Source organism: Petaurus breviceps, unplaced genomic scaffold (genome assembly GCF_028583685.1).
Source record: "Petaurus breviceps papuanus isolate PSGF00001 unplaced genomic scaffold, PetGlider_PUasm1.0 90740, whole genome shotgun sequence".
Taxonomy (NCBI): domain Eukaryota; kingdom Metazoa; phylum Chordata; class Mammalia; order Diprotodontia; family Petauridae; genus Petaurus; species Petaurus breviceps.
The window spans coordinates 9,169,863-9,193,590 of record NW_027187330.1 but is presented as its reverse complement, the minus strand read 5'-3'; the positions used below and the strand labels follow the sequence as shown (position 1 = coordinate 9,193,590).

The window sequence follows — 23,728 nt, the reverse complement described above, 5'->3', positions numbered from 1 at the left end:
TTTCTTCATTTATAAAATGAGGGGGGGTTAATAATATCCTGTTTTCCTTAGAGGATTGTGTGATGATGAAATGAAATCATGTACTGGCAATTACTTTGTTAAACTGTCAAGCATTCAACATTAAAAAGGGGATATTGTAAAAAAAAATCATCATTCTTGGGGTCAAAGAGTAATTATCAGCCTCTCCTACCTAGTGCAGTTTGTTCAGTGTTACCAGGAGGCCTTCCCCCATCCAAGTAAGTTATCATCTGAGAGGAACCCACCCACTCCTAGTGATCAAAGAGCTTGCCTACTGCCTTTCAATGATCCCGGAGATGCCAATCACAGGCCCATAAACAATGAGTAGAGTAGAACTCTTCTATAGAGGAGGGAAGCTGGGAATTAGTTTAACTAGCACCGACAACACTCTAGCATTCACGATCTTTCCTTTCATAGCTAAAACCCACATCTCAGTTTCTTGTTTGGAGTGGGGGGCAGGCTGGAGGACTCAGTTCCAATTCCAGAGGGAGAGTCCAAATAAATTCCTGGGCTCCATCTCTCTCAGTATCTTTCTCCCCTCTTTGTGTCTTTCTGTCCCCCCCCCCCGCACCCCAACGCAAGGGCCCTGCAAAGGATTTAGAATTCAAGAAGCAATGATATGAGAGTGCAAATAAGTGATTCTAGGTGGATCGGGGATGCAGAGGTAGGTGCAGGATGGTGTGGAAGTTCTAGTTAAGATGTTAGAAAGAGGTGTGTTAAAGGCAAAAAAAAAAAAAAAAAGGCAGTCTCTTGTCTGAGGACTTGGTGCCTACACCGGCCTCCAGGCTGTCCCTCACACAAAGCACTTGGGCATTTTCACTGACTGCTCCACGTGCCTGGGGTTCCCGATTCCCCGCTTGCCCTCGAGCTGCAGCTAAATCCCCACCTCCAGCCAGAAGCCAGCGCCTCCGCTCTGATTATTTCCAGCTGACCCCGGACGAGGCTGGCTCGGACGGAGCTGTTCCATGCGTCTCTCCCATTGGCCAGGGCTGTTTTCTCCCGCACTAAGCACTGTGCTGGGCACACACAGTACGTGCTTCATAAATACTGACTGAATGACTGACGCCCATTGACGTCCAGTACCCTTCTCCATACCTGACCCTCGGTTCCCCTTCCCCCCACTCAGTTGTTTCTTATGCCCAAGAAGAGAATTTCCTGTCTTCTAGTGAAATTCAGTCCTATCTCAAGAGGTGGGGAAAATTCTATAAAAACGAGCTCACTTAACCTGTTTCCTCAACAGAAAAATGGTGATAATAACACCACCTACTTGCCAGAGTTGTGACGATAAAATGAGGTAGCATTTGTAAGGCGTTGAGCACACAGCAGGCTTTTAATAAATGCATATTTACCCTCCCCCTTTATTCTCCTGTACAAGGCATTCTTTGGGCCTCAGCTTAAAACGAGGGTGTTGCATATGTTCTACATTTCTTAAGTTAGAGCTATGTAAATGAAGAGAATAGGAGGTTCCTGCCCCAAAAGAGGGAAGCTGCCTCTGGCCCACCTTTGACTTGGAAAATCATACCCTAATTCTGTTATTAGAACATCTCGGCTTAGAAACCTCTCACCCCTGGTGTTTTCGTCTCAGCCAACCCCGTGCCCCCAGGGGAGTGGGCGGAGCTCCCCCAAAGGCACACACGGGTCTCTGCTCCTAACTAGGGTGAAGCCCCAGCTGCTCCCCTCAAATCCTGCCCAGGCCGGTGCGGATGCAGAAACGCGAAGGCGAGTGCGCCCTCCGCCCAGCCCCAGGGGCTTTTCCGCAGCAAGCAAGGCTCGGTCAGAGTCGTTTCAGGGTTTCTGGAATACTCTGGGTTACCCCAATAGGGGAGGGTGTGCGTGGGAAGTGGGGGTGGGGCAGCACGAACTCCTCAGTCGCCCTACTGGGCTCCTTCCTCTCCCTTCCCCCACCCCCGCTCGGTGCCTGCTCCGACGCTCCACAGCTTCAGGCTATTGACCTCTTGCACCCACCTGCTGGCCCCTCCGTAACCTCTGCCCCACGCTCGGGGGCAGAGGCGGCGTCCCCTTTAAGGGTATCCCAGAGTGGGAGGGGTAGGAGGTGCCAGCCTTTGGGTGGGGTCCTCCCTGTCTCCCTGGGGGAGGGGACGCGAAGCTGCGGAGGGCGTCGGGGGCGCGGGGCGCGCGCAGTGCCGCGTCGAGGGTGGACGGCACTTGTGAGCTGGTGCCAGAGCCTGGGGAAACAGGTGTCCCGAGTTGGTTTTGCAGGCGGGGGAGGACGCAGGGGGCGGGGGCACGGCCGCTACTTCGGGCTTTATAAGCCGTCCGGTGGGCGGCGCCGCGGCTGGTTGCAAAAATAGCGCTTCTGAGGTGGCCCGTGGCAGTGCGGCGGCGCGAGTCCATCCAGGCCGTGGGCCCGGGCCGCCCCATGGCGTTCTCTCTGGTAAGAGACCAGGGTGGGATGGAGGGCGCGCGGAGCCCGGCGCGTGGCGCGCCTCGCTCTCGCTGCCCCGGGCGGTCTCGGCTGGGCCGGGAGCCACGCGCCTAGGCGGGCGGGCGCGTGGGCGGGCAGGTGGCACCTCGCCCAGGGCGCTGCCGGCGCATTCCCCACCCGCCCTGCACCCGCCTCGGCCCCGCCCGGAGGTGCAGCGAGGCCTGCTCCCGGGGGGGGGGGGGGGAGGAGAAGAGGCGGGGCGCGAGTCATGTGTCCTCGAGCGTGGAACCTCGTGTGTGTTTGTTTGAGGGAAGGGACAAGCGCTCTTACTCGTGATTCTTGTTGCTTTTTCATCTTAAAGGAGCCGGGGGTCCTCGGGGATCCCTCGGGGGTCGGTCACGGAGTTCTCCTGGGCCTCCCCGTTTGCAAAGCGCGAGTTGCTGGGGTGGAGGCAGCCGCGGGTGCAGGTGCGCGCGGTATAGTGTTCGAGGAGGAGCCTCGAGGGAAAGTGGAGGGGGGGAGAACCCAGACGGCCCGTGGCCCTCTGCCCACTGGGGTAGGTCTTCTAGTCGCGGTTCCAGGTGACCCGCGCTCCCGTTGGTAGTCGTGGTTGCGGGTATTAAATTACGCAAAAAGCCTGGAGGCAGGGGCATGACGGGCATCCACGGGTATTCGTGGGAGGGAGAGAGTCCCCGGAGGCGTTTTCACAGGCCATCTGGGTCGGTCCCCTGCGGGCTCTGACAGCCCCCCACCGTTGAGTCTGTGTGGAGGAGTCCTGCTCCTCTCTCTGGCCGGGGTGGGTCAGCGCGTGCGGGCCTGTGAGAAAATGAGAGCTACCGACGACCCCTGGGGCGGCGTGTCCCCTTTAAGGACCGTTCGGCTTCGCCTGGGCCTCTCCCTCGGGCCGCTGCGCGCTCCCCCCCCCTCCCTCCCGGCGGGGGAGGGGGAAGGAGGAGGGAGGGTCACGTGGTTCACACGTTCGGCGCCGGGAGCGCGGAGCCAGGGGCCGCCCGGAGCCGCCGCCGCCGCCTCGGTTGGGGTTCGGAGGGGCCCAACCTTCTCGGGGCAGGCAGTGTCCCTGAGTAACGGGCTAAGAGGGGCCGGAGTGACCGCCCCTGCCGCCACCCAGGTAGGGTGGGGCCGGGGCGCAGCCACGTCAACTCCGGGCGGGCTGGGCGGGTTGGGCCGGGGCGGGCAGGGCCCGGCGCCACGGAGATCTCTGGGGGCTGGGGGTGGGGGAGCTGCCGGGCTCGAGGCATCCACGTGCGAGCGCAGACCCTCGGGGTTCTTTCCGGCCCGGAGCTGGGGGGGGGGGGCGGTGGCGGAGGGAGGGCCCTGGCTGGGCAGGGCCGATCCCGAGGCCGGTGCGGTCTTGGAGCCGCCGCAGGAGGGCCCTCCCCGAGGTGAGCGGGGCGGGGTGGCGTGGCGAGGCCCTCGGGAGAGGAGGAGGAGGATGCTCGAAGGTCGAAGGCTGGGTACCGGGGGTTCGGGTGGACGCCCCCCGCGAGCGTGCGCAGCGGAAGGAGTCGGGCTGCTGTCCAGGGGCGCGTTTCAGCTGAGCTCCCAGATCCTTCCCCTAGTGTTTGTGCCCTTCGTGGAGTCACCTCGAGTGCAGGCAGCGGTGTGCCTAGCCTCGTTGGCCTCTCATTACTGCTCTCTTATTCCCATATAAGCCCACCTTTCTAGAGTCTCGAGTTTTATAAAGTAAGGTCAGAATCCAGCTTCTGCCCGTGCTGCCTCTAAGCCCCCAAACTAATTAGTTTGGTGGTTGATAACTTTACACGAGCTGCTTTGATTCTGCCCCCCTCCCCCGTGTTGGGGCGAGACCCCAAGCTCTCCTGACTGCACTTAGGCATCCAGTTCTTGTTGGTCAGGGAGCTAGCCAAGAGAAACGGTCTGTTAACGTGCTTCAGTCCTCAGAGGTAGCCTGGCTTTTCCCTGGTTACTGGTAATCTACTTCGGGAGGGAAGTTTCCATGTAGGAATGACTACGTTTGTTTGTCACCCTCCCCCCCCCCCCAACACAGCAAAATACGGTTAACCGGGGGTTGAAGAATTTGAAAAGGGGGGGGGGGGGTTAAAATCACTTAAAATTCCAACGAGGTTTTCACCAAAAGTTAAGCAGGCATCCTCAGTCTTTGTTCTTTTTTCTCGGATAGTCTGATTTTTTAAAAAAAGACTTAAATATTTTTGAAAGGATGTCTTTTCGTTTCTTTCTTTTTTTTTTTTTTGTGGCAGGAGAATTATCCCTCTATTGGAGGTTAACAGCAGGGCTATGAAATGTGATTGTGTGTAAAAACCAAACCAAAGCACTACACTGGGGAATAATAGCCGCCAAAACAGGAGGATGGGTAGTTAGCAAGTGTCAGGTGTGCTCTCTGCATGTTTAGAAGAGATGATGTGACCGAAGATCCAGTTAAATGGAGTTTGCTTAACGTGGCTTCCTTTGGCAAGTACTTCCTTTCTAGCAACAGGACTACCTTAAATTTACAAGCTTTTATAAAGTCCCAACTATAGCACCCTTATTTTAAAAGGACATGAGCTTTATAATGAGTTTCTTAACAATATTAACAAGCAGGTTGATAAGCACTGAGAAATAGTGTCTGTGAGGACCATCTGCCATTAAATTCCCTACAGTGTCTGGGGAAATAGGGTTTTTTTAAAAACTACAATGAACTTAAAATAATTAAATTGTGTATGTCCCCAGTTTTGTTCTAATGCTCTCAGGTAGCACCTTCGAAAGGAGGAAGCATTGAAGTGCAGGGAACTTGTGGCATTTCTGGAGCTTAGATGACAAAAGGACATTTACTCAGTTGTAGCTAGCCCCTAAGGAGAACAACATTAAGGCAGAACATTGAGGTTTATCGGACCTTTCAGCTTTTTCAGCTAGCTGGACTGGGTGGAGCACTTTTTCAGGGTATGAAGTATACTTTAGACCAGTTAATTACCTGGGAATTAAGGAAACTTATGATTGTGTATTGTGCATATCAAGTTTAAACAGACTTTTCTAGGAATGGGGTTGTGTAATTTATTTAAACAACCCCTCAAAGCTAGGAACCTACACCAAATCTGCATCTCAGGATAATTTCTTAACAGCCAAAATTCACTGAAGGGGGATGCAAATTTAACAACTAGGAGAATGGTCAAGGGGGGAGGAGGGGAGAAAGGCTTCCTACGAAATCTTAGTTTAGAACTCTGAAGAACTTTGGTTTGCAGGGGAATGGGGTGAAAGTGATATAAAAAAGGGTGTGTTTACCCCTGCTATAATAGATAGCAACGAATTACAAGGCAAACCTTCCATTTTTTTCCCCCAGGATCTTTGAACCTTCTGATGACAAAAATCATATGCTCTTTCATATAAAACCAAATTTTACGTGGCTGCAGACTGTATATGCAGTAGGAGAGTGAACTTTACAAGTATGATTACCACTAAAACAGGATTTGAGAGTGAAAATTCATGGTGTACTATTTTCTCAGTGAGTTAAACCAATAAGACATTTGGTGAGTGGAGTTGTAACTATTTAAAAAAGGGAATGACTTTTTTAGACTCCAGGATTCAGATATGAAAAAAAGGAAAAGGATAAACAGCAGGGAAGACAGCATAGAATTAAACTTTATATACAACTCTATGGTGAGAGAATTAGGCTGGGCTGTGTATTTAATGTAAATAACATAATAGGACAGTTTTTAGTTACCTGCTTTCTATTGGTTGCAGTTCTGATAAATCTCTTCAGTTTGGGAAAAAATTTTAGGAGCTGCTGAAGCCAGCATGGTTGTTCTGAACCACTGGCACAGCAATACTGATATTAGCAGGAATGTGCTTGCATTTACCATTCCTTTTGTGTGGAGGCAGAGTTAGCTGATCTAATAGTGTCTGGAGTTTCAGGAAAGGTAGGTAAAGTTTAGTGTTGAAAGGGAGACCTGCCTTCTTTAGTGGGCAAGTTGGACATTAATTAAAGTTATTAAAATGTTTCCCTACTGGAACAGGATTAATCTTAAATTTTAAAACAACTTTAAGAGCCAAAAAAGGTAGACTGGATCTTAATAAATGTAGAATTTACCTTTAACTATAATTCTCATACCAGTTAGGATTTCCAGAGAGGATTAATCAAAATTTCAACACTACAGAGTAAGCTCTTTTGGGAACAGCTCATGGTTAAGGGTTCCTCCAGGAATAGTCTGGGGCTCATTCTAAAGTTTGTAATAATAGAACAAACTCAAGTTTGCTAGTAGTAGAAATGTGATAAGCTTTGCTGACCTGATTCTGCTAGGAGGTATACATACTGAAATATTAACATAGCTTTCTCACTCAAAAGCTGTAAAATCAGTAATTGGTACAGCATTGGAAACTGGTAACTATTATGTTTTCAGCTGCCTTTTCAATCATGTTGTCAATTACTTACCAACCAGAAACTAGGTTAAGAATTCAATCTTTATTTAGTAACTAAAATAGTTCCACATATAATTGGTTTCTCAGGTCTGTTATAATAGTAATCTCAATGCCAATAGAATTATTTCAGTTACTGCTTTCATTTTCCTTCTGTTAATGACCATTTGTTACAGTACTTTTTACTTGTACTTGTTTAAAAAGGAGGAATTTACCTCAACAAACATTAAGTTCTATCAGGTAAAATGAATTACTCTAGTACTTATCTGTTGAAATCAGCAGACCTATTAATGTTTGGGTTATTATCTTTGGTGATTTAGATATGAAGAAGAAAGGATTATGACTTAAAGTGGCAAATATTTGTTCTAACATGGAGGTTCTTGAAGTGCATTTATGGGTTAGGTAAATTGTAGGAGTTTGTGAACTTGGATGGGAAAAAAATCTGCATCGATATTTTCACTTCTAATTGAAATCGAGCATTTCCTTCAATTGTGAATAAAAAACCCTACTCTAATAAAGAGTTCATAGGCTTTACCACACTGCCAAAGAGTGGTCCATGACACAAAAAGAATCAAGCCCATTTTGATATCAGCCCTATTCTGCCTTATACCTGGGTACATCAGTCAGAAAGCATTGAACACCTACTATATGCTGCTAGTCAGCTACAAACTGGGAATATAAAGAAGGTAAAAACAGCCCTTGCTTTCAAGAAGCTACCAGTTTAATGGAGGAGACAACATGCAGGCAGCTATGTACATACAAGATACCTGCATTGTAAATGGGAAGTAATCTCGGGTGGTACTGGGGGGAGACTGGGAAAAGGCCTGGTCTGTGGGTCTGCTTTTCTATGCAGTGTCTGATCTTCCTTTTTTCTTAAGGATAAGCTAGGAAATCTTGACTGATAAAGGGGCAGGCTTCTGCTGAGATGATTTTACGTTTTTCCTTGGTTTGACATGATGAAACAGTAATAATTAGCACATTTTTTTGGACTGAAATACTTAGTTCAGGGATCATCTGAATCCTTATTGTGGTGGTAGTCTTTAATGAAATAGAATTTATTTTATTTTCATCCAAACAAAATTAATTTTTGTGATATTGGACTTAATTCTACAATATACATTTGACCTAGAGTTCTAGTTTCAAAGATAAAGTATGCAGTGACTTTCTTGGTCAGCTATATGTATAGGTTGTTTCTGGGGGAGTAACATGGATAATTGTTACCTTTTTTCCTCAGTCTTGGCAAAAGGCCAGAAACTGGAGTATTGGTTTGGATGTGGGAGAGGATTTTAGAAGTGAGTCTAGAGGTGTTAAAGACAGAGAAGTTAATTGAAGGTTTTTTTTAAGGTTTTAATTGTATGTCTTGACTAAATCTCCCTTTATTACCCACAGACAAATCAGCCTCCTTCAGTCTTGTTTTTTCCTCACCACTGTACCAAAACCTCCTTTAAGGTCACCAGTGACATCCTAGTGACCATATCATTAGATTTTTCTCAGTCACAATTATACAGGATCTGCTTCAACCCCAGCATTGAGTAATTGAGGAAACTAAAGAGTTTGAGACTTGCCCCAGGTCAAGTGTTTATTGGTAAAACTTGACTAGTATTATTTCTATTTAATTACATTGATCACCTTTTAGTGATTCTTCTACCTTGGCTTTAGCAGCCTTGAAGATGATTCACCATTTTTAAACCTGTGCTCCATTTTTGTTTCCATTGCAGCTTCTCCCCCATTCCTGCTCCTCACATGTAGGTCTACTCAAAGCTCAGTCTTTAGCCTTCTTTTTTCATAGCACATTCATTTGTTCTCAACTTAAGTATTCACATGCTGCAGGTGACTCCCCAATCTATTTCCAGCCCTGATTTTCTTTTCTGCACCTAAGTGTCCTGACTATCTACTTGCTAGACATATCCACATGGAACTTAAAATATCCCTCCATTTTCCCCCCCCCCCCCCCAAAAGAAAATCTTAAGCAATGGCTTCTTCAGTTTTCTGCATTTTTGTCTGCTTCACTCCTGGTAGGTATTTTTCTAATTAGAATTAACTGGTAAGCTCCTTGAGGGAAGACTGATCTCTGTATTGCCTATACCTCTAGTTTCCAATAAGTGTTTGATGTGGTAGAATCACCCTTCTCCCTGTCTCCTGAGGTTTAACATCCAAGTGACCTTTGACTATCCCCTTGTCTCTCTTGCACTTCCTTCAGCCAGTAAGTAGCTGGTATTATCATTACAGATTCTGAGTTGGAACAGTTCAAAATTCTATCTCTAAGTAACAGTGAAGAGTTGGTCATTCAGCTTTTCATTGAAGACCACTTATGAGGGGGCAGTTTGCCACCTTCTTAGGGACCCTTTATACTTTTGGATAGATGCGGTTGTCAGGAAATTTGTCATTGCTTCAAGTTTTGATTTTTTTTCTTTAAAGTTTTTAACGGTGGCTTTTAGTTCTGTCATAGAGTCAATTAGAAAGTCTGATCCCTCTGAAATGATAGGATTTCACATACTTGAAGATAGCTGTCATGCCCCAGAGTCTTCTATTCTTCAGACTAAGCATCTCCAGTTACTTGAACTGTTTCTATGTATAGGGCCTGATCTTGAGGTCCTTTATGCTCCTGGTTTTTCTACCATTTCTCTGGATGTTTTTTTTCAGGTTGTTAATGAACCTTTTTAAAATAAGGACTTTAAAACTGGGTACAGTAATCCAGATGGATTCTGGTCAGGGTAGAGTCTAGAAAGGTACTCTTGCTTGCCATTCCCAGAATATCATTCAACATAGTCTTAAGGCTTAGTCTAAGATTGTTTTGGACTTTTTGCTGCTTTATCACAATGTTGACTCATTGAATTTGCACTCCATTAAAATGCCAGATCTTTTCCTCAATAACTACTGTCTGACCAAACGTCCTTCTCCATGGTCATAAAAAGTATATGGATTTTTTTTCATCTTGTATCTGCTTTTAATTCCCACTTCTAGCATGTTTTCATAACTCAGAACCTGCTAGATCGTGGAACTTGTGTCTAGAGATGATGTAAGGAAACTTGGATGTTCTTCCATGAACCTCTTAATAAAGGCCTGAGGCTATATAAGTACTTGGGTTCTCCCAGGTCCTAAATAAAAGTGCTCCAAGTCTGTGTTTTCCAATATACCAGGCTCCTTCTAGTTGCCAGTTTCATAGTTATAAAGTTTATCATTTCCCCTTCCACTACCCTCTCCCTTAGAGTGGTTCTAAACTGTCTACCAAGACAGTATGACCTCTGCATATCCCTCCAGCCATGTCTTACACAATACCTTAAGATAATTCATGTTCTTTTCAGCCAGACTGGTTTATTCATTTTCCCTCTTTAACTTAGACATTTTCTGCCAACCCTCCCTACTCCTTAGTGACTTCTGCTTCTAGCAAACTCCTGGGCCGTTTTATTTTTATAGTACTCAAGGTTTAGTTTGCTACCATATATGTTTCCCTTATATCCCTAACTAGACTTTAAATTCAATAAGGACAGGACAGGAACCATGGCTTATATTTCTTTATATTCCTCAGCACCAGCATAATTCCTTGTACACAGTAGGCATTCAAATGACAAAACAGCAATTTTTAAATGAATTGCAAGCTTTTCCTTGCGTTTTTGTCACTTGGGAATGGTGTAGTACTTGTTTGGTTCTGGTGTGATGAATTTCCCTTTATACTAGCCTTTCCTATAGTGAGATATGCAGGGTCATTTAATAATAAAAAAAAGCTCCTGAATATTCAGAGCATTTAAGTTCAGCATAGTACATGACTGTAAGAACCTCCCTACTCCCTTTCACTTGATCCTGTGGGACAATCCAGTCCAATGATGATGACAGCATTTGTGCTGTAGCATTCTGTTTTCTTAGTGCCCACAGAAGCAGCATAGCGTGTGTGGTAGTGGTTCCACTGTGATGGGACAGGGTTCTTTTCTGGAGACATCACAGAAGAGGTGCAAAGGGCTCCTTCAAGGACCAAGATGTGTACACTCCTTTGGTACTCCAGAGATTCTTTGCCATCATTCTTTGTTAGCTCAAATTGAGTGTTATAAGTTAGGTTGATGATGTGTTATGCAATATAGTTCCAGTTCATGTTAAAATAGTCAATAAAACTAGTATAGAAATATCTATAGTACAGATTGTTAGAGAAAGACAAAAGGAATGAAAGCCCATTTTCACCTTTAGTGACTAAGTAAGCATAAGATGGGATATGAATCAGCAATGAAACTGCCCATGATCTTTAAGAAAACTCAGTCTCTGACTTGGTTTTAATTTTTCATTGGAACTACTCTTTGAGGCATACCTTGTGCCCCTCCTTGGTGTGTCTGTGCATGTGGGTCTTTTGGTTTGTTTCTTCACTTTTTGTCTTTTTTGGGCCAGGATCTTTGTTTTTCCCGAATTCTCTGATGTCTGAATTGAAGTTAGTTTTATGGTAGGGTTGGTGTGATAAAGGATGGTGAGTGGGGAAGAGAAGCTAATTAGCCTTTTAAAACCCTTCTACTTTTTCTTTAATGTAAAGAATTTGGAAAGTGAGAACATTCAGTGACTGGTAGATACTGGCTCAGGGTTGGGAAGTGAAAAGAACCTGATAACTGCTCCTACAAGAGCATCTATCTTAGGTGAATTCTTTAGAGAATGAGAGAGGTTTTGCTTCAAATGAACTAGCATTATACGAATTTGACTCCTGTGGACAGCAAGTTCCTGGTCTCTGGCTGATACTTCTGCAGGCCTCCAGGGAGAGGCCACAGTCACGTGGAGCCATACTAGGAGAGAAGGAGGTCTGTGGAACCTTTCATTTACCTTAAGTGGAAACTCTGTATATATAATACCACTTAACCATTGCCAGAACTCAGGATCCATGTTTCTGCCTTAACTTGGTTTTGCCCATGTAATTTCTTCTACTTTGGTATTCCTTCCCTTCCCAGTTCTACCCAACTAAAACTTGAATGTCCCGTAAGACCTGCCAAGTATTCCTATGTCTTCCCTTCTTTTTGTATTCTCATATTAGTTTGACAGTTTATAACATCCTGCGGTATAGTTTTTGCGTTGATTAATAAACCAAGTTTCTTGAGGGCACAAACTATATTTTCCAACAATTTTATGTCCCCTTTAGTACCTTAACATAGTCTTCTGTTCATACAAAAGTGTTCCAATGAATAATTGCCCATATGTATATAATATTAGTTGGAGAGGCAATTTGGTAGATAGTTGGTCTTGGAGCCAGGAAACCTGAGTTCAGATTGTGTTTGACACATACTGGCTTTATGAGGTTGGACTAGTCAACTTAACCTCTTGATGGGCCAGGCAACTTCCTGAGGATATAAATTACAGAAGATGTTGACATGAATTGGTAAAGGGAGTATTTTTTTTTCATTGAGTTGCTTGTATCAATGAAGTCCCAGGTCTGCATCCTATCCCACTTGATATTTCCAAAGCATTTCCACAGCGATCTTTATTTGATTCTTGCAAAAGAGGACCTGTGAAGTTAAAAGCTGCTTCTATGGATGATAAGATAACAGGCTACTGAGTAAGGACTAAGATATGTTCATTATTGAATTAACTTGATAATGTGGGTTTTGAACTAAATGAATTTGGGCTAAAAGAATCTTTTCTCTGTCATACTAGAAAGAAGACACAGGGAGGATCAAAGACTGCTGGGATAGCCCTGAAGCCCCTGCACTTTCAACTTGTAGCAATGCTGATGTTTTCCGTAGAATAAACGCCATGTTGGACAACTCTCTGGATTTCAGTCGAGTCTGCACAACACCTATTACAAAAGGAAGGCATGATCACTTGTCAGGTGATGTTGATTTGTAGCTGAAAGCAGGGATGGATTGGGTTGTTAACAGGTGCAGCTAAGAAATTTGTAGTTATGAGGGGTAGGGTGGATCACTGTACTCTATCTTGGATACTTAGCTAACTTTAATTTTATTAAGGATTTGACATGAGTATCTAGAAATGCCATACCTGTTGATTGTTAATAATGCTATTAAATAAGGTTTATATTTCTAGTGCTAATATTCAAGAACTTTTGTTTTGGGATGCAAATGGGAGAGTGGAGACACTTATTAATGGAAACTGTGTTGAAGTTTAAACATTCTAGAAGACCCCAAAGTAGAGTGTTCCTAAAAGCACTGACAGATTTTTAGGTAATGTCTCGATGATTCAAGTTTTGCAGAATGCTTTTCTCATGACCCATTAAGTTAGGAAAAAAATATTAATTTTCTTTTGGAAGTTTTAATTGCCTTTTCACCTTCATGAGTTGGGGACTGGAGTAAAATATTCACCAAGTATCAAAGTTGGGTAGAAGCTTCATATAAAATTCCCTATTTGTATTGAGGCAACTATTTGTTGAAGAGTAATGGTCTTGGAGATACTTGGTATAGCAGTGATGTGTCATACCTAACCTTTATAGAGTTGTGACATCTAAAGAATGCCTTTGTAGATAATATATTGGTATGTGGGGTTTTTAGATTAAAGTGGTTTTATTTTGGGGAATTTTATTATGAACCTTGATTATTGAAGAGACTCTGGGATGTTGTATAATTGGATTTGGAAATTGCTGATGTGTAAAATGTCTGTGGAGATTGAGTTTCAAGATTGCCCCCATGAAGGTCCAGTAGTACATAGCCACTATCTTTATTTTTTATTTTAGTTTTAAAAATTATTTTTATTTGTTAAATATTTCCTAGTTACATGTAAAATTCTTGTTAACAATCTCTTTTAAAAATTGAGTTCGAGGCGGGGTGGGAGATACAAGAGAAGGCTGATTTGGGGGAGGGGTATTCAGTATGTTTGGGGAGTAGGAGAGATGGGGAGAATTTTTACCTCAAAATTTTGTGGAAACGAACGTTGAAAACTGGTAATAAATTCAAGCAGAAAAAGAAATTGAGTTCAAATTATCTTCCTCCTAATCCTGCCCCCTCCTTAAGAAGTTAAACAATTGGATATTGATTGTCCATATAGCCACTATCTTTAAAAAAGCAAAAAAAAATTCTATTTTTGGCTTTATCTAATGGTAAAATTTTATATCTATTAAATTGCAAATGGAACAAACCTGAAAATTTGTTTTTCTCTGCCTGCCCCTAAATCTTGACATCTCAGTAATATTACTCTAAAGCCTAGAGTCATAAATGGGTGGTGTTAGCCGGTTCCAAGTTGGTTACTTTTTCATATCCCAGATACCTCAATTTAGAAAGTTAAGAGTTGTGTTATGGCTTTCAGTGATCTCTGAACCAGAGGTCCTTCAAGACAAGCTGTCCTAAGGACCTCAGAGTGTGTGCCCCTGTGTTTTCACATGTTAGAAACAATTGAAGGAGACCTTTTTTTTTTTTTTTAAAGGTGGTTATAGTTGCTTTTCTATCACCAGTTGCACTTTTCATTCTATAAATGACTAGAAACTACTTCAGGCAAAATAGTTTGATTTGATACAATTGATTTTTGGATACCCTAGAAATAACATTTCCTTAGACCACATTCAAAGTTGGAAAATACTAAAGGTATTTTTGATACTTTTGGTTATTGTTGGCAGCTTTAAAATTCTCTTCTGTTTATTTCATCATACAGGTGTTGTGGGCCAAAGATAAGTAAGAAGAGATTGAAAATATCGAAAACACTTCAAACAGGCAACTTTGACAATCCTTTGGCATACTAATAACAGCTAACTTTTGCAATCTAGCCATTGAATTTTGTAATCTGTGTACAAAGCCTCCACTTATGAATGAAATATTAAGTCTGATTTCAGCAAGTTGTGAAAAAAGCTTAAAACTATTCTTTTCTTTGCTTAACTGTGTGCCAGACACTGTTAAGCACTGGAATTGCAAAGGCAAACAACAGTCCCTCCTTTTGAGGAGATCACGGTTGAATGGGGCCGATAACATGCACATAACTACATAGAAATTAGAGAGACACACAGTCAATGGAGCAGTCTCTGAGCAAAGATTAGTGAAGCCTGTGAAAGGGTTCTTGCAGAAAGTGGGAATTTGAGGCTTGAAGGAAGTCAGGAGACACAGGTGTGGGGACAGTGGTCAGAGGCAGGAGATAGAACAGCCAGGAGGCCAGTATCCCTGGGGTGGGGTATGTGTGAGGTAGATATGGAGGATGGGGCCAGGTGCTTTGAAAGTCCAACAGGTTTGATACTTGAGGTAAGAGGGGGAACCTCTGGAACTTATTTATTAAGGGTATGCTCAGAGCTGAACTCTAGGAGAATCACTTGGGCAGCTGAGCGGGGGATGGACTGTATTGGAGAAAGTTTTGAGAGAGGCCAACCAGCAGGCTTTTAACAATAGTTGAGGTGTGAGGAGATACCAGAATGGTGGTTGAGTCAGAGGAAAAATGTTAACACAGGTAGAATGGATTAGGATTAGCTGAGTGATTGGGCATGGTGGATGAGAAATAGTGAGGAGTCAAAGATGACGCCTGGGCCTTCGTGTCTGAGAAGGTGGTGGTCCAATAATAGGGAAATTAGAGAACAGAGTGGAGAGATAAAGAGCCCCCTGAGAACAACTTTTAAAAAGCCAAATGAATACTTAATGGAAAAACAAGTCATAGCTGCTGTAGATAAAATTGAAATGCAACATTTTTTTCTCTTGCTAAATGCCAAAGAAGCAAAAATCCAAATAATATATTTTTTTTAAATCTCATTTTTTTAGGTCAAGAAATAAGTTTTTAAAATCCCTCAACTTTTTTTCCTTAAAAAATTTGAGTTATTTTTTGGGGGATATTCTTATAAATTTATTTTTTAGAATCATAACAGTAAAACGGCCCTTACAGGTCCAGTACCCTTATTTTAAGATAATGAAACTGAAACCCAGAGTAACTTACTGAGGGTCATAGCAACCAAATCTTGACTCCCTACTGTCTTGATAGCCGTTTTAAAATCTAGTCTGTTCTGCTATGACTTGGACGTTTGCCAAAAGCGTGAGCTGTGCAGTTTGGTGCAGTGAAAACCACAGGGCTTGTGGGGAAAGTGGGGTCAGTGACATCTTGAAGAAAGATAGGAGGCGAATAAGAGGGTAGCACAGTTTGATATATGTTAAACGTTAAGAAATATTTAAATGCTAAAATAAATAGTGGCAGCCTTTGAAGCCTTGCCCTGCTTCTTGGACCGCAATGAGTTTGGCTGTGATTTTGTTTGGGTGGGGGAGTTATTAGCAGTGACTGAAGGGGATAGGGGAGGTTCAAACCACTCCTCCCCAGCTCACAACTTTACAGAACCGGAAGATATACAATAATCTAGCCACTTGACAAAGACCTGAAGTATTCTTGGATGTGCTCGTTGGAAGGGTTTGCAGCTTGAATTTTTGTGAAGTAGTGCTGTTTTCTGCATCCTTGATGTTTCTCAAAGAAGTGGAACCAGAAGCAAACTTGAAATTCTTTATGCTTAAAATTTTCCCTGATATATCAATTGCAGTGGAACAAATTTGAGTTTTTGAAATATGAATTATAGCAGAACTGACTATACTGAGATTTTTCCTGCTTAGATGTAGTGATTAGTTGATGTTGCTATATTTAGAGTTGAGGTTAGAAGAAAATAAGACATTTAATCTTATATTCTGAGTCCATCAGTTCTCTTTCTGGAGTAGATGGTATGTTTCATCTTGGAGTCCTTTGGAATCATGACACCCAATATATTCTAATTATGTCACTTCATAGGTCTCCCCCAATTTATTTATATTAATACTTTTTATGGTGAAGTAGTTTTTGTCAGTATACTATATTTCAGGCATTTCCTAATCTTCGCTTGGATTGTTTCTCATTTTGGCTGTTTGTTCATGTTTCTACATGTTATTTCTGTTCCCACCATTAGATTGTGACCTCCTTGAGGATAGGGACTTTGTGAGGGGGTTTTTGGTATCTCTCTTAGCACGTTGCCTGGCACATAGTAGGCACTTAATAAATACTTACTAACTTGATATGAGATTTATTGTGTACTTAAGTCATAGGAACTTATGCTCAGAGCAGGGATTTGAGATCAGGAGTGCTGTCTCCAAATCTGATTTTCTCTTGTATATCCTTATGGTAAGTAGTTTAGAGGTGTCTCAACATGATCTGCAGACTGCTTGTGGCCTACACCGTGCCTGAGTGTGACCTGAATCAGATTAAGATATAATTGGGGAATATTGAACAAAATAAAGACAGTAAAACATAGAAAATGCTAATATGTGATTTTTCAATGCAGCCTTTAGAGGGAACCTTACATATGATTTCATGGCACCCATTTCTGTTGGAGTTTGATATCACTGGTGTAGTCTGAGTAGGGAGATTAGTCATTGAAAAGGAATGATTAGCTCTGTAGCTCTCATTTTACGTATCACCAGATTGCTTTTTCAGGGAGATTATAATGTGAATTTTGCCAACTCTTTAGTAGTCTTGCTAGCCTTGCATTTAAACAAGTTAAAGAAACTTGAAATACCTGTCTTTAAGTCACTGCTGTATTCTGAGGATACAAAGACAAATAATAACATGTAGCATTTATATAGCACTTTAAGACTTGCTGCAGAGCCTTACAGTAGCCCTATGAGATAAGTAGTATTATCCCCATTTTGCAAATGATGAAAATGAGGCTGAGAAAAGGGCAGTATGGTTTGCCCTTGGTTCACACAGCAAGTGTCTGAGGTAGGCTTTGAACTTGGGTCTTCTTGACTTTCAGTCAAGGAGCTTACATTTTTCCAGGTAGTAGAGAAACTGACAAGTATACAAATAAGTAAATACAAGATAATTTGAGGAGGGAGAAAACATTAATAACAAGGAATTGGAAGGCTTTATTTAAGCTGAGCCTTGAAAGAAAATATTTTAAGAGGCAAGAGGTTAATAGAGTGCTATCTAGGTATTGGGAAGCCACTTGGGCAAATGCATGGAAATGCAGTTTTGAGTGCAAGGAATAGCTAGTAGTCCTATTCTGAACATTGTGTGAAAAGAATAGAAATATGAAATAAGACTAGAAAGAGGGATTAGTGCCAAATTATGATGGGCCTTAAATATCAGGCTGGGGCAGTGGTATATAACTTACCCAAAGAGTACATGATGGTGTTCAGTTTTTCCACTCACGTCCAACTCTTTGTGATTCTGTTTGGGTTTTTTTTTTTTTGCAAAGATACTGGAGTGGCTTGCTGCGATGTCCTTTTCCAGCTCATTTTACAGATGAGAAAACTGAGGCAAGCAGGGTAAAGTGACTTGCCCAGAGTCACACAGCTAGTAAGCATCTGAGGCCAGATTTGTACTGGAAGAGAAGTCTTCCTGACTTTAAAGCCCAGCTCAGGTGCCATCTATTACATGATTTTTAAATTTCTTCTCCCCTGTGAATTTTTGTTTGTGCTTTATATGTATTTTATTATGTGCATGTTTTCCCAGTAGACTTTGAGTTCCATAAGGGCAGAGACTATTTTGATTTACTTGTACCCCCAGTGCTTGTTATGTAGGAAATACTTAAAAGATGCTTATTTATAGACTTACAAAGAAGATGTTGTGGAGATAGGGCTAACAAGACTTGATTATTGATTGCTTATGTGGAGGGTGAGATGTTACATGGATGACTGAGGTTCCAAATCTGTGTGAATGGGGAGGTGGCCTTCAATAGAATGGAAGTAGAGGAGGACAGGTTTAAGTTGGTTTGGAGAGATGACTTTGTGTTTCCAGTGGGATATCCAGATAAAGATGTCTAGCATTCAAATTGGAGATGTGGGGATAGGAGTTAAGAAAATCAATGAATAGATACATGGATTTGAAAATTGACTGCACTGAAACAATTCAAACCATGGTTGCTGATGAGAACCTCAAAGGAGAAGAGTTGAAGAGGAGGTCCTAGTAGTATAGCCTTGGGACACCCATGAGCATAAGATGCATGATTAAGCAGAGAAAACTGAGGAATGACCAGATAGAAAGAGAATCAGGAGAGAGTAATATCACAGAAACCAGTGGGAAATAAGATAATCTTACCAACAGAAGGGTGGTCATCAGTATGTAAAAAGCTACAGAGAAGGTCAGAGGCCATTGGATTCAACAGATCTTGGGTAACCTTAGATAGCATTTTCTACAGCAGAGTCAGAAGCCAGATTGTAAGAAATGGATAGGTGTTAAAGTGGTACTAGAGTTGTTTTAATTTACATTTTTTTTTACTGGAATTAAAAGTCTTTCAGGTGGGGCTATTGGTAATTTTCCTTTGACCAACTATCCATTGGAGAGTGGAACTAACTCCTTAAAATCTATAAGGAATTGACTATATTTATCTTATTTTTGTTAATGTTTATAGCAGCAATTCCCAGTTTTCTTTTTTATTCTGCATTCATTTCTTTTTGTTGTGCAAAAAAACTAATCACCCTTTTGTTATTTAGAAATTATTTTTGTTAAATAGATGAGAATTTTCTTAACAATTGAGGTCATTCCATTTTCTTATTTTTAAAAAGATGTTTTCTATGTTTATATCATTATGGGAGCTTAATATTATTAAGCCATACTGCTTTACAACTTTCCAAATAGTTTTTACTGAGTGATACCCTACCTTGATATTTTGTAATCTGACTTTATCAAAACTACAACAGCTGACAATTTCTATATCTAGGGCTTTAAAATTTGACAAGTGCTGAGATACGGTATCTCACTCAAAGGCTAAAACTATCCTATGAAATAGATACTTATTTTTCCATTTTCCGAATGAGGAAACCGAGATACAGAGGTTATAATTTGCTTGTTTTCCTGTCAATAAATTTCACAGGATTTGAACCCATCTTCTGCCTTATAAGTCTTTGGTGTTTCTGTGTGTGTGGCTTTGCTTTTAGTTTGTGGTTGTTCTTTAGCTTTATTTGTTATCTTCACTCTATCTTTCCTTGATTTCACAAGTCAGTTACTTCTTTTTTGGCTTCACTTTTCCCTCTTAGTCCAAGGTAAACCAAGTTAGTTTTCTGTTGTCCTGTATACTCCTAGATATAATAGGACTTTATTTCCTCATTTGTAGAAGAGGGGATTGAACTAAAGCATCCCTTATCTCTTGCACTCTTATAGTATTGCTGCTGCTGTTTGCCAAATAGCCTTGAATTAGCCTCTCCTTCCTGCCCTCCCCCATGTCCCCTTCTTTGCACTGCCTCCTCTGCTGTTGAATATATTGGATGAAGTCACGTTTTGTTTGATCCCAGTTGGGCTTCTGTGGCTACCTTACAGTTCTTTGACTCTTCTGACTGATACCCTCTTAAACTCTCCACAGTCTATTCCAAACCTTGACCAGAGGATCTTTCCTCTTATTTTACCAAGAAAATTGAGACCGCTGTGAGAACCTTCAGCCTCTCCTTATCCTCTGTTCAATTTCTCTCCTCTGACTCCAGTCTAAGAAGAGGTAAATCTTCTTGGTGAGGCTGACCCCTTTACTTGTTCCCTAGATCCATTCTTTTCCTGAGCTTGTCCCTCTATAACTATTGGCTCACCTGCCTTAAAAACATCCAGATTTGTTTTAAATCTTCCCTTAACCTTGCTGTCCCCATATATTTTCATCCTGTATGTCTTTTTTTTCACAGCCATACTCCTAGAAAAAGCAGCCTACACTCATTGTTTGCACTTCCTTAGCAGCCACTCATTTATCAGTGCCTTACAATCTGGTTTCCAACCCCACCCCTCCATTGAAATAGCTTTTTCCAAGGTTGTCAAAGATCTCTTTATTGATCCATCCAGTGGTCTTCCTTCTCAGCAGGCAGGCTGGATTCTGTCTAAGGTGAATGCTGCATACTCTGTCTGATGTGTTGTTGCTGTATTGGTGGTTTTTGCCTACTTTTTTGGGATTGTGGTTGAAAGGGTGGGTTCCATTCTGAGGAGGAGTATATGTGGCTAACATCCAGGAATGACTGTAGGAAAAGCAAAAGGCATCATTGAGACTTGTTTTCATCTGCTAAGCTGGGGTACCATAGTGCACAGAGCACTGGACTCCAGACTCTGCAAGACTGGAATTAAGAGTGGGCCTTAATTGCTTCTAGTTCAGTGACCCTGGGCAAATCGCTTCACATCTGTTTGCCTCTGTTTCCCCAACTGTGAAATGGGTTAATAACAGCATCTACCTCTTATGGGTGTTGTGAGGATCAAATGAGATATTTGTATAGTGTTTAGTGCAGCGCCTGGCACATAGTAGATACTGAATAGACTGTTTTTACATTATTCCTTTCCTTGCCCTGTATTTTCAGTGCTTTTGCATAGGTTGTGAATCATGTTTGGCACACTCTCCTTCTCTTTTCCTTAAATCCCTCCTCCCTCCCTGGTTGTATTTTATTTCCTCTACCTCAGATTGCTTTGTGAACTCTTAAGGGCCAGGGCTCCTTCATTATTTTTGTGTTGGCATCCCTAGTGCCTAGCATGGCATATGATAATGCTTATGTTGAAATAATTTTTCATTTTCAGTCCAATACTAGTTATTTTAATAATTATTGCTATCAAATCACTCTTCTTCCCAGTTTAACATCCTTAGCACCTTCACTTCACCTCCAACTCATGCAGGGGTGTTCATACTTTTGACTTCTCATCACTGGGTGTTTCATCTCCACAACTGGACATCCCTCTTTAAACTTTCTATTTGACCTTGCCATAACTTCTAGTCCCTTTCTCCTTCTCCATTCTTCTTTGATCTTATTTTTCTTATTAACATCTTAACACTTAGTTTAGCTGTTCAAGTTTATGTATGCCTTGACTCATGAATCCCCCCCTCCCATTTTCACATTGTGGCTCACCCCTTTCTTAATTCCTTGCTCTATCTCTGCAGAGATATTCAATATCTGTCACTTAAGTTCCTTTGCTGCTACTTCTTGTGAGCTACTGAACATTGCAGGAGAGTCACACAGCTGAATTAACTGACTCATGACAAATTTTGTTACTCAGCCTCATTTAGGTCCCTACTGTTAAGCATCAGTCTTCTCTGATTGTTCTGTCACATTCCTCCTAACAGTTCAGAGCTTCAAGCCACTTATACAATGACCTTTTTCATTCTCTCAGCAGAGTACTTTGTATCCTATTTCCATGGAAAAAGAGGTCTCGTGAACTCCTCCTTTCCAGTTCCATGCTTTAAATCACCTCAGCATTATCCCTTTATTCTAGTGTCAGAATAATGGTGACCAACCTACTTGTGTCATTGGTCCTAACCCCTCTTCTCTCTTTTGAGCTTGTTCTTTCTCCCTAATTTATACTACCATATTTTGTCCTAGGCTCTCTCCTTTGCTTCCTACATATTCTCCAAGTGATCTCATTGAATCTCATGGGTTCAACTACTATTTCTATACATCCTACAAATCTTTCCTAAGGTCTGAGCTCCAGTTCTGTCTTCAGATACTGTCTAGAAATTCCCACCTTGATGTCCAATAGGCATGTTGATTTCTACATATTCAAAATAAGACTCATTATCTTTGTCCCCATGCCTCCATTGGGGTGACTACCATTCTTCCACTTACCCATATTGACCACATATAGGAGTTCTGTTCAACTTTTCCTCCTCAGCAGCCCCTTATCCCACTCATTTTACTAAATCATGTTGATACCTCACAATTTCTCACATCATTCCCTCTTCTCTACTCATGGCTATCACCTTATTTCAGCTCTTCATAGCCTCTTGCCTGGGATGTTGCCATAATCTCCTTATTGGTCTCCTTGCTTCCAGTTTCCTTTTTCTACTCCATCTTGCACACAGAAATCAAACAATAATCCTGGAGATTAGGTCCAGATCATGTCACTCCATTCTCAAGAAGCTTCAGTGGCTTCCTTTTGCCTTGGACAGGTTATTTTTTTTTGTTGACTTCTGTATGTACCTTCCACTGATCCAACTCTCTATAAAAATAGTATTAAATCATTTTGATAGAAAGTTTACAGGATGTGAAGCTGGGAAGAAGAAAGAATGTTTTGATGGCAGTAAGTATTAAAATAACTAGTATTGGACCGAAAACGAAAAGACATTAAAAATGCATGCAAGATTTAGGGAATGGAAGGTAACCTGCATTCTTGGTACAAACCCAACTTAATCATGCTGTAGTATTTTTTTTTTTTTGCCTTTTGGAGGGCAGTTGGGGTTAAGTAACTTGCCCAAGGTTACACAGCTAGTATTTTTGTGTGGGTGTTAAGTGTCTAAGGCCAGAACTGAACTCAGGTCCTCTCGACTCTGGGGCCAGCACTTTACTCACTGCGCCACCAAGCCGCCCCTATATTGTAGTATTTTTTAATGTTATAGCTTCTTGGCTAATATATTCAATATTGTTGCATTTATGCTCAGTAGAGATACTGGTCTATAGCTTTTTCTTGGCTTACTTTCCTTTATCCGGACTATATTTCTCTCATATAATTTGTTGCAATTGCTTCTTTTTGTTTTTATGTGTACTTTGTTATGTTGGAATTATTTGTTCTTTGATAAAATTTACAGATAAATATCTGGTTTTGGAAATTTTTTTTTTGTGAGGGGAGTTCCTTTTATGGCTTGTTTACTTTCTTTTTCTGAGATTGAATTAAATTCTCTACATCTAATTACATTTTTTATGTAAATATTGACCCATTTAATTATCAATTTTGTTACATGTAACTGGGTAAAAGCTGATAATTTTTTTATTCAAGTTCTCCCTTTTTTTGTTTTTGGTATTGACATTTTGGTTTTTCTTTTTAAAATTTGATTAGCTAATGCTTCATTTTAGTTTCTTTCCCTTAAAAAAATTTCTAGTTTTACTTACCAGTTAAGCTTTTATTTCAAATTTTTTTTTTGATTTTGTTACTTTTTCTTCTTTTGATGAAAATACTTAGCAAAATAAATTGTCTTCTAAGGATGGCTTTGGTTGAATCCCAAAAGTTTTGTTATGGCTTAATAAAATTATGTATTGTCTTCTATGATTTATTCTTTGACCCACCATTTATTTAGACTCTTAAGTTTAAATTAAGTTTAAATCCTTTCTACAAAGACCTTTTAGGAATAGGGATTAGAACCTATTGTTTTTCTGGTGA

The 23,728-nt window shown here is 41.7% G+C and overlaps 1 protein-coding gene across 3 annotated transcripts in view; it reads left to right on the top strand.

Annotated features, from left to right (window-relative positions):
• Window positions 1–2,274: 2,274 nt before the first annotated feature.
• The window catches only part of CPEB1 (cytoplasmic polyadenylation element binding protein 1), a 79,495-nt gene continuing 58,041 nt past the window's right edge, over window positions 2,275–23,728 (top strand). For 2 of the 3 annotated variants that reach the window (XM_069067265.1, XM_069067264.1), the window contains exons 1-2: window positions 2,275–2,413; window positions 12,410–12,584. In XM_069067265.1, coding sequence (XP_068923366.1) covers window positions 2,399–2,413; window positions 12,410–12,584 — 190 coding nt within the window. In that variant the 5' untranslated portion in view covers window positions 2,275–2,398. Of the gene's footprint in view, window positions 2,414–3,373; window positions 3,534–12,409; window positions 12,585–23,728 lie in introns of those variants that run through there. The other variant, XM_069067266.1, reaches the window with a different exon arrangement.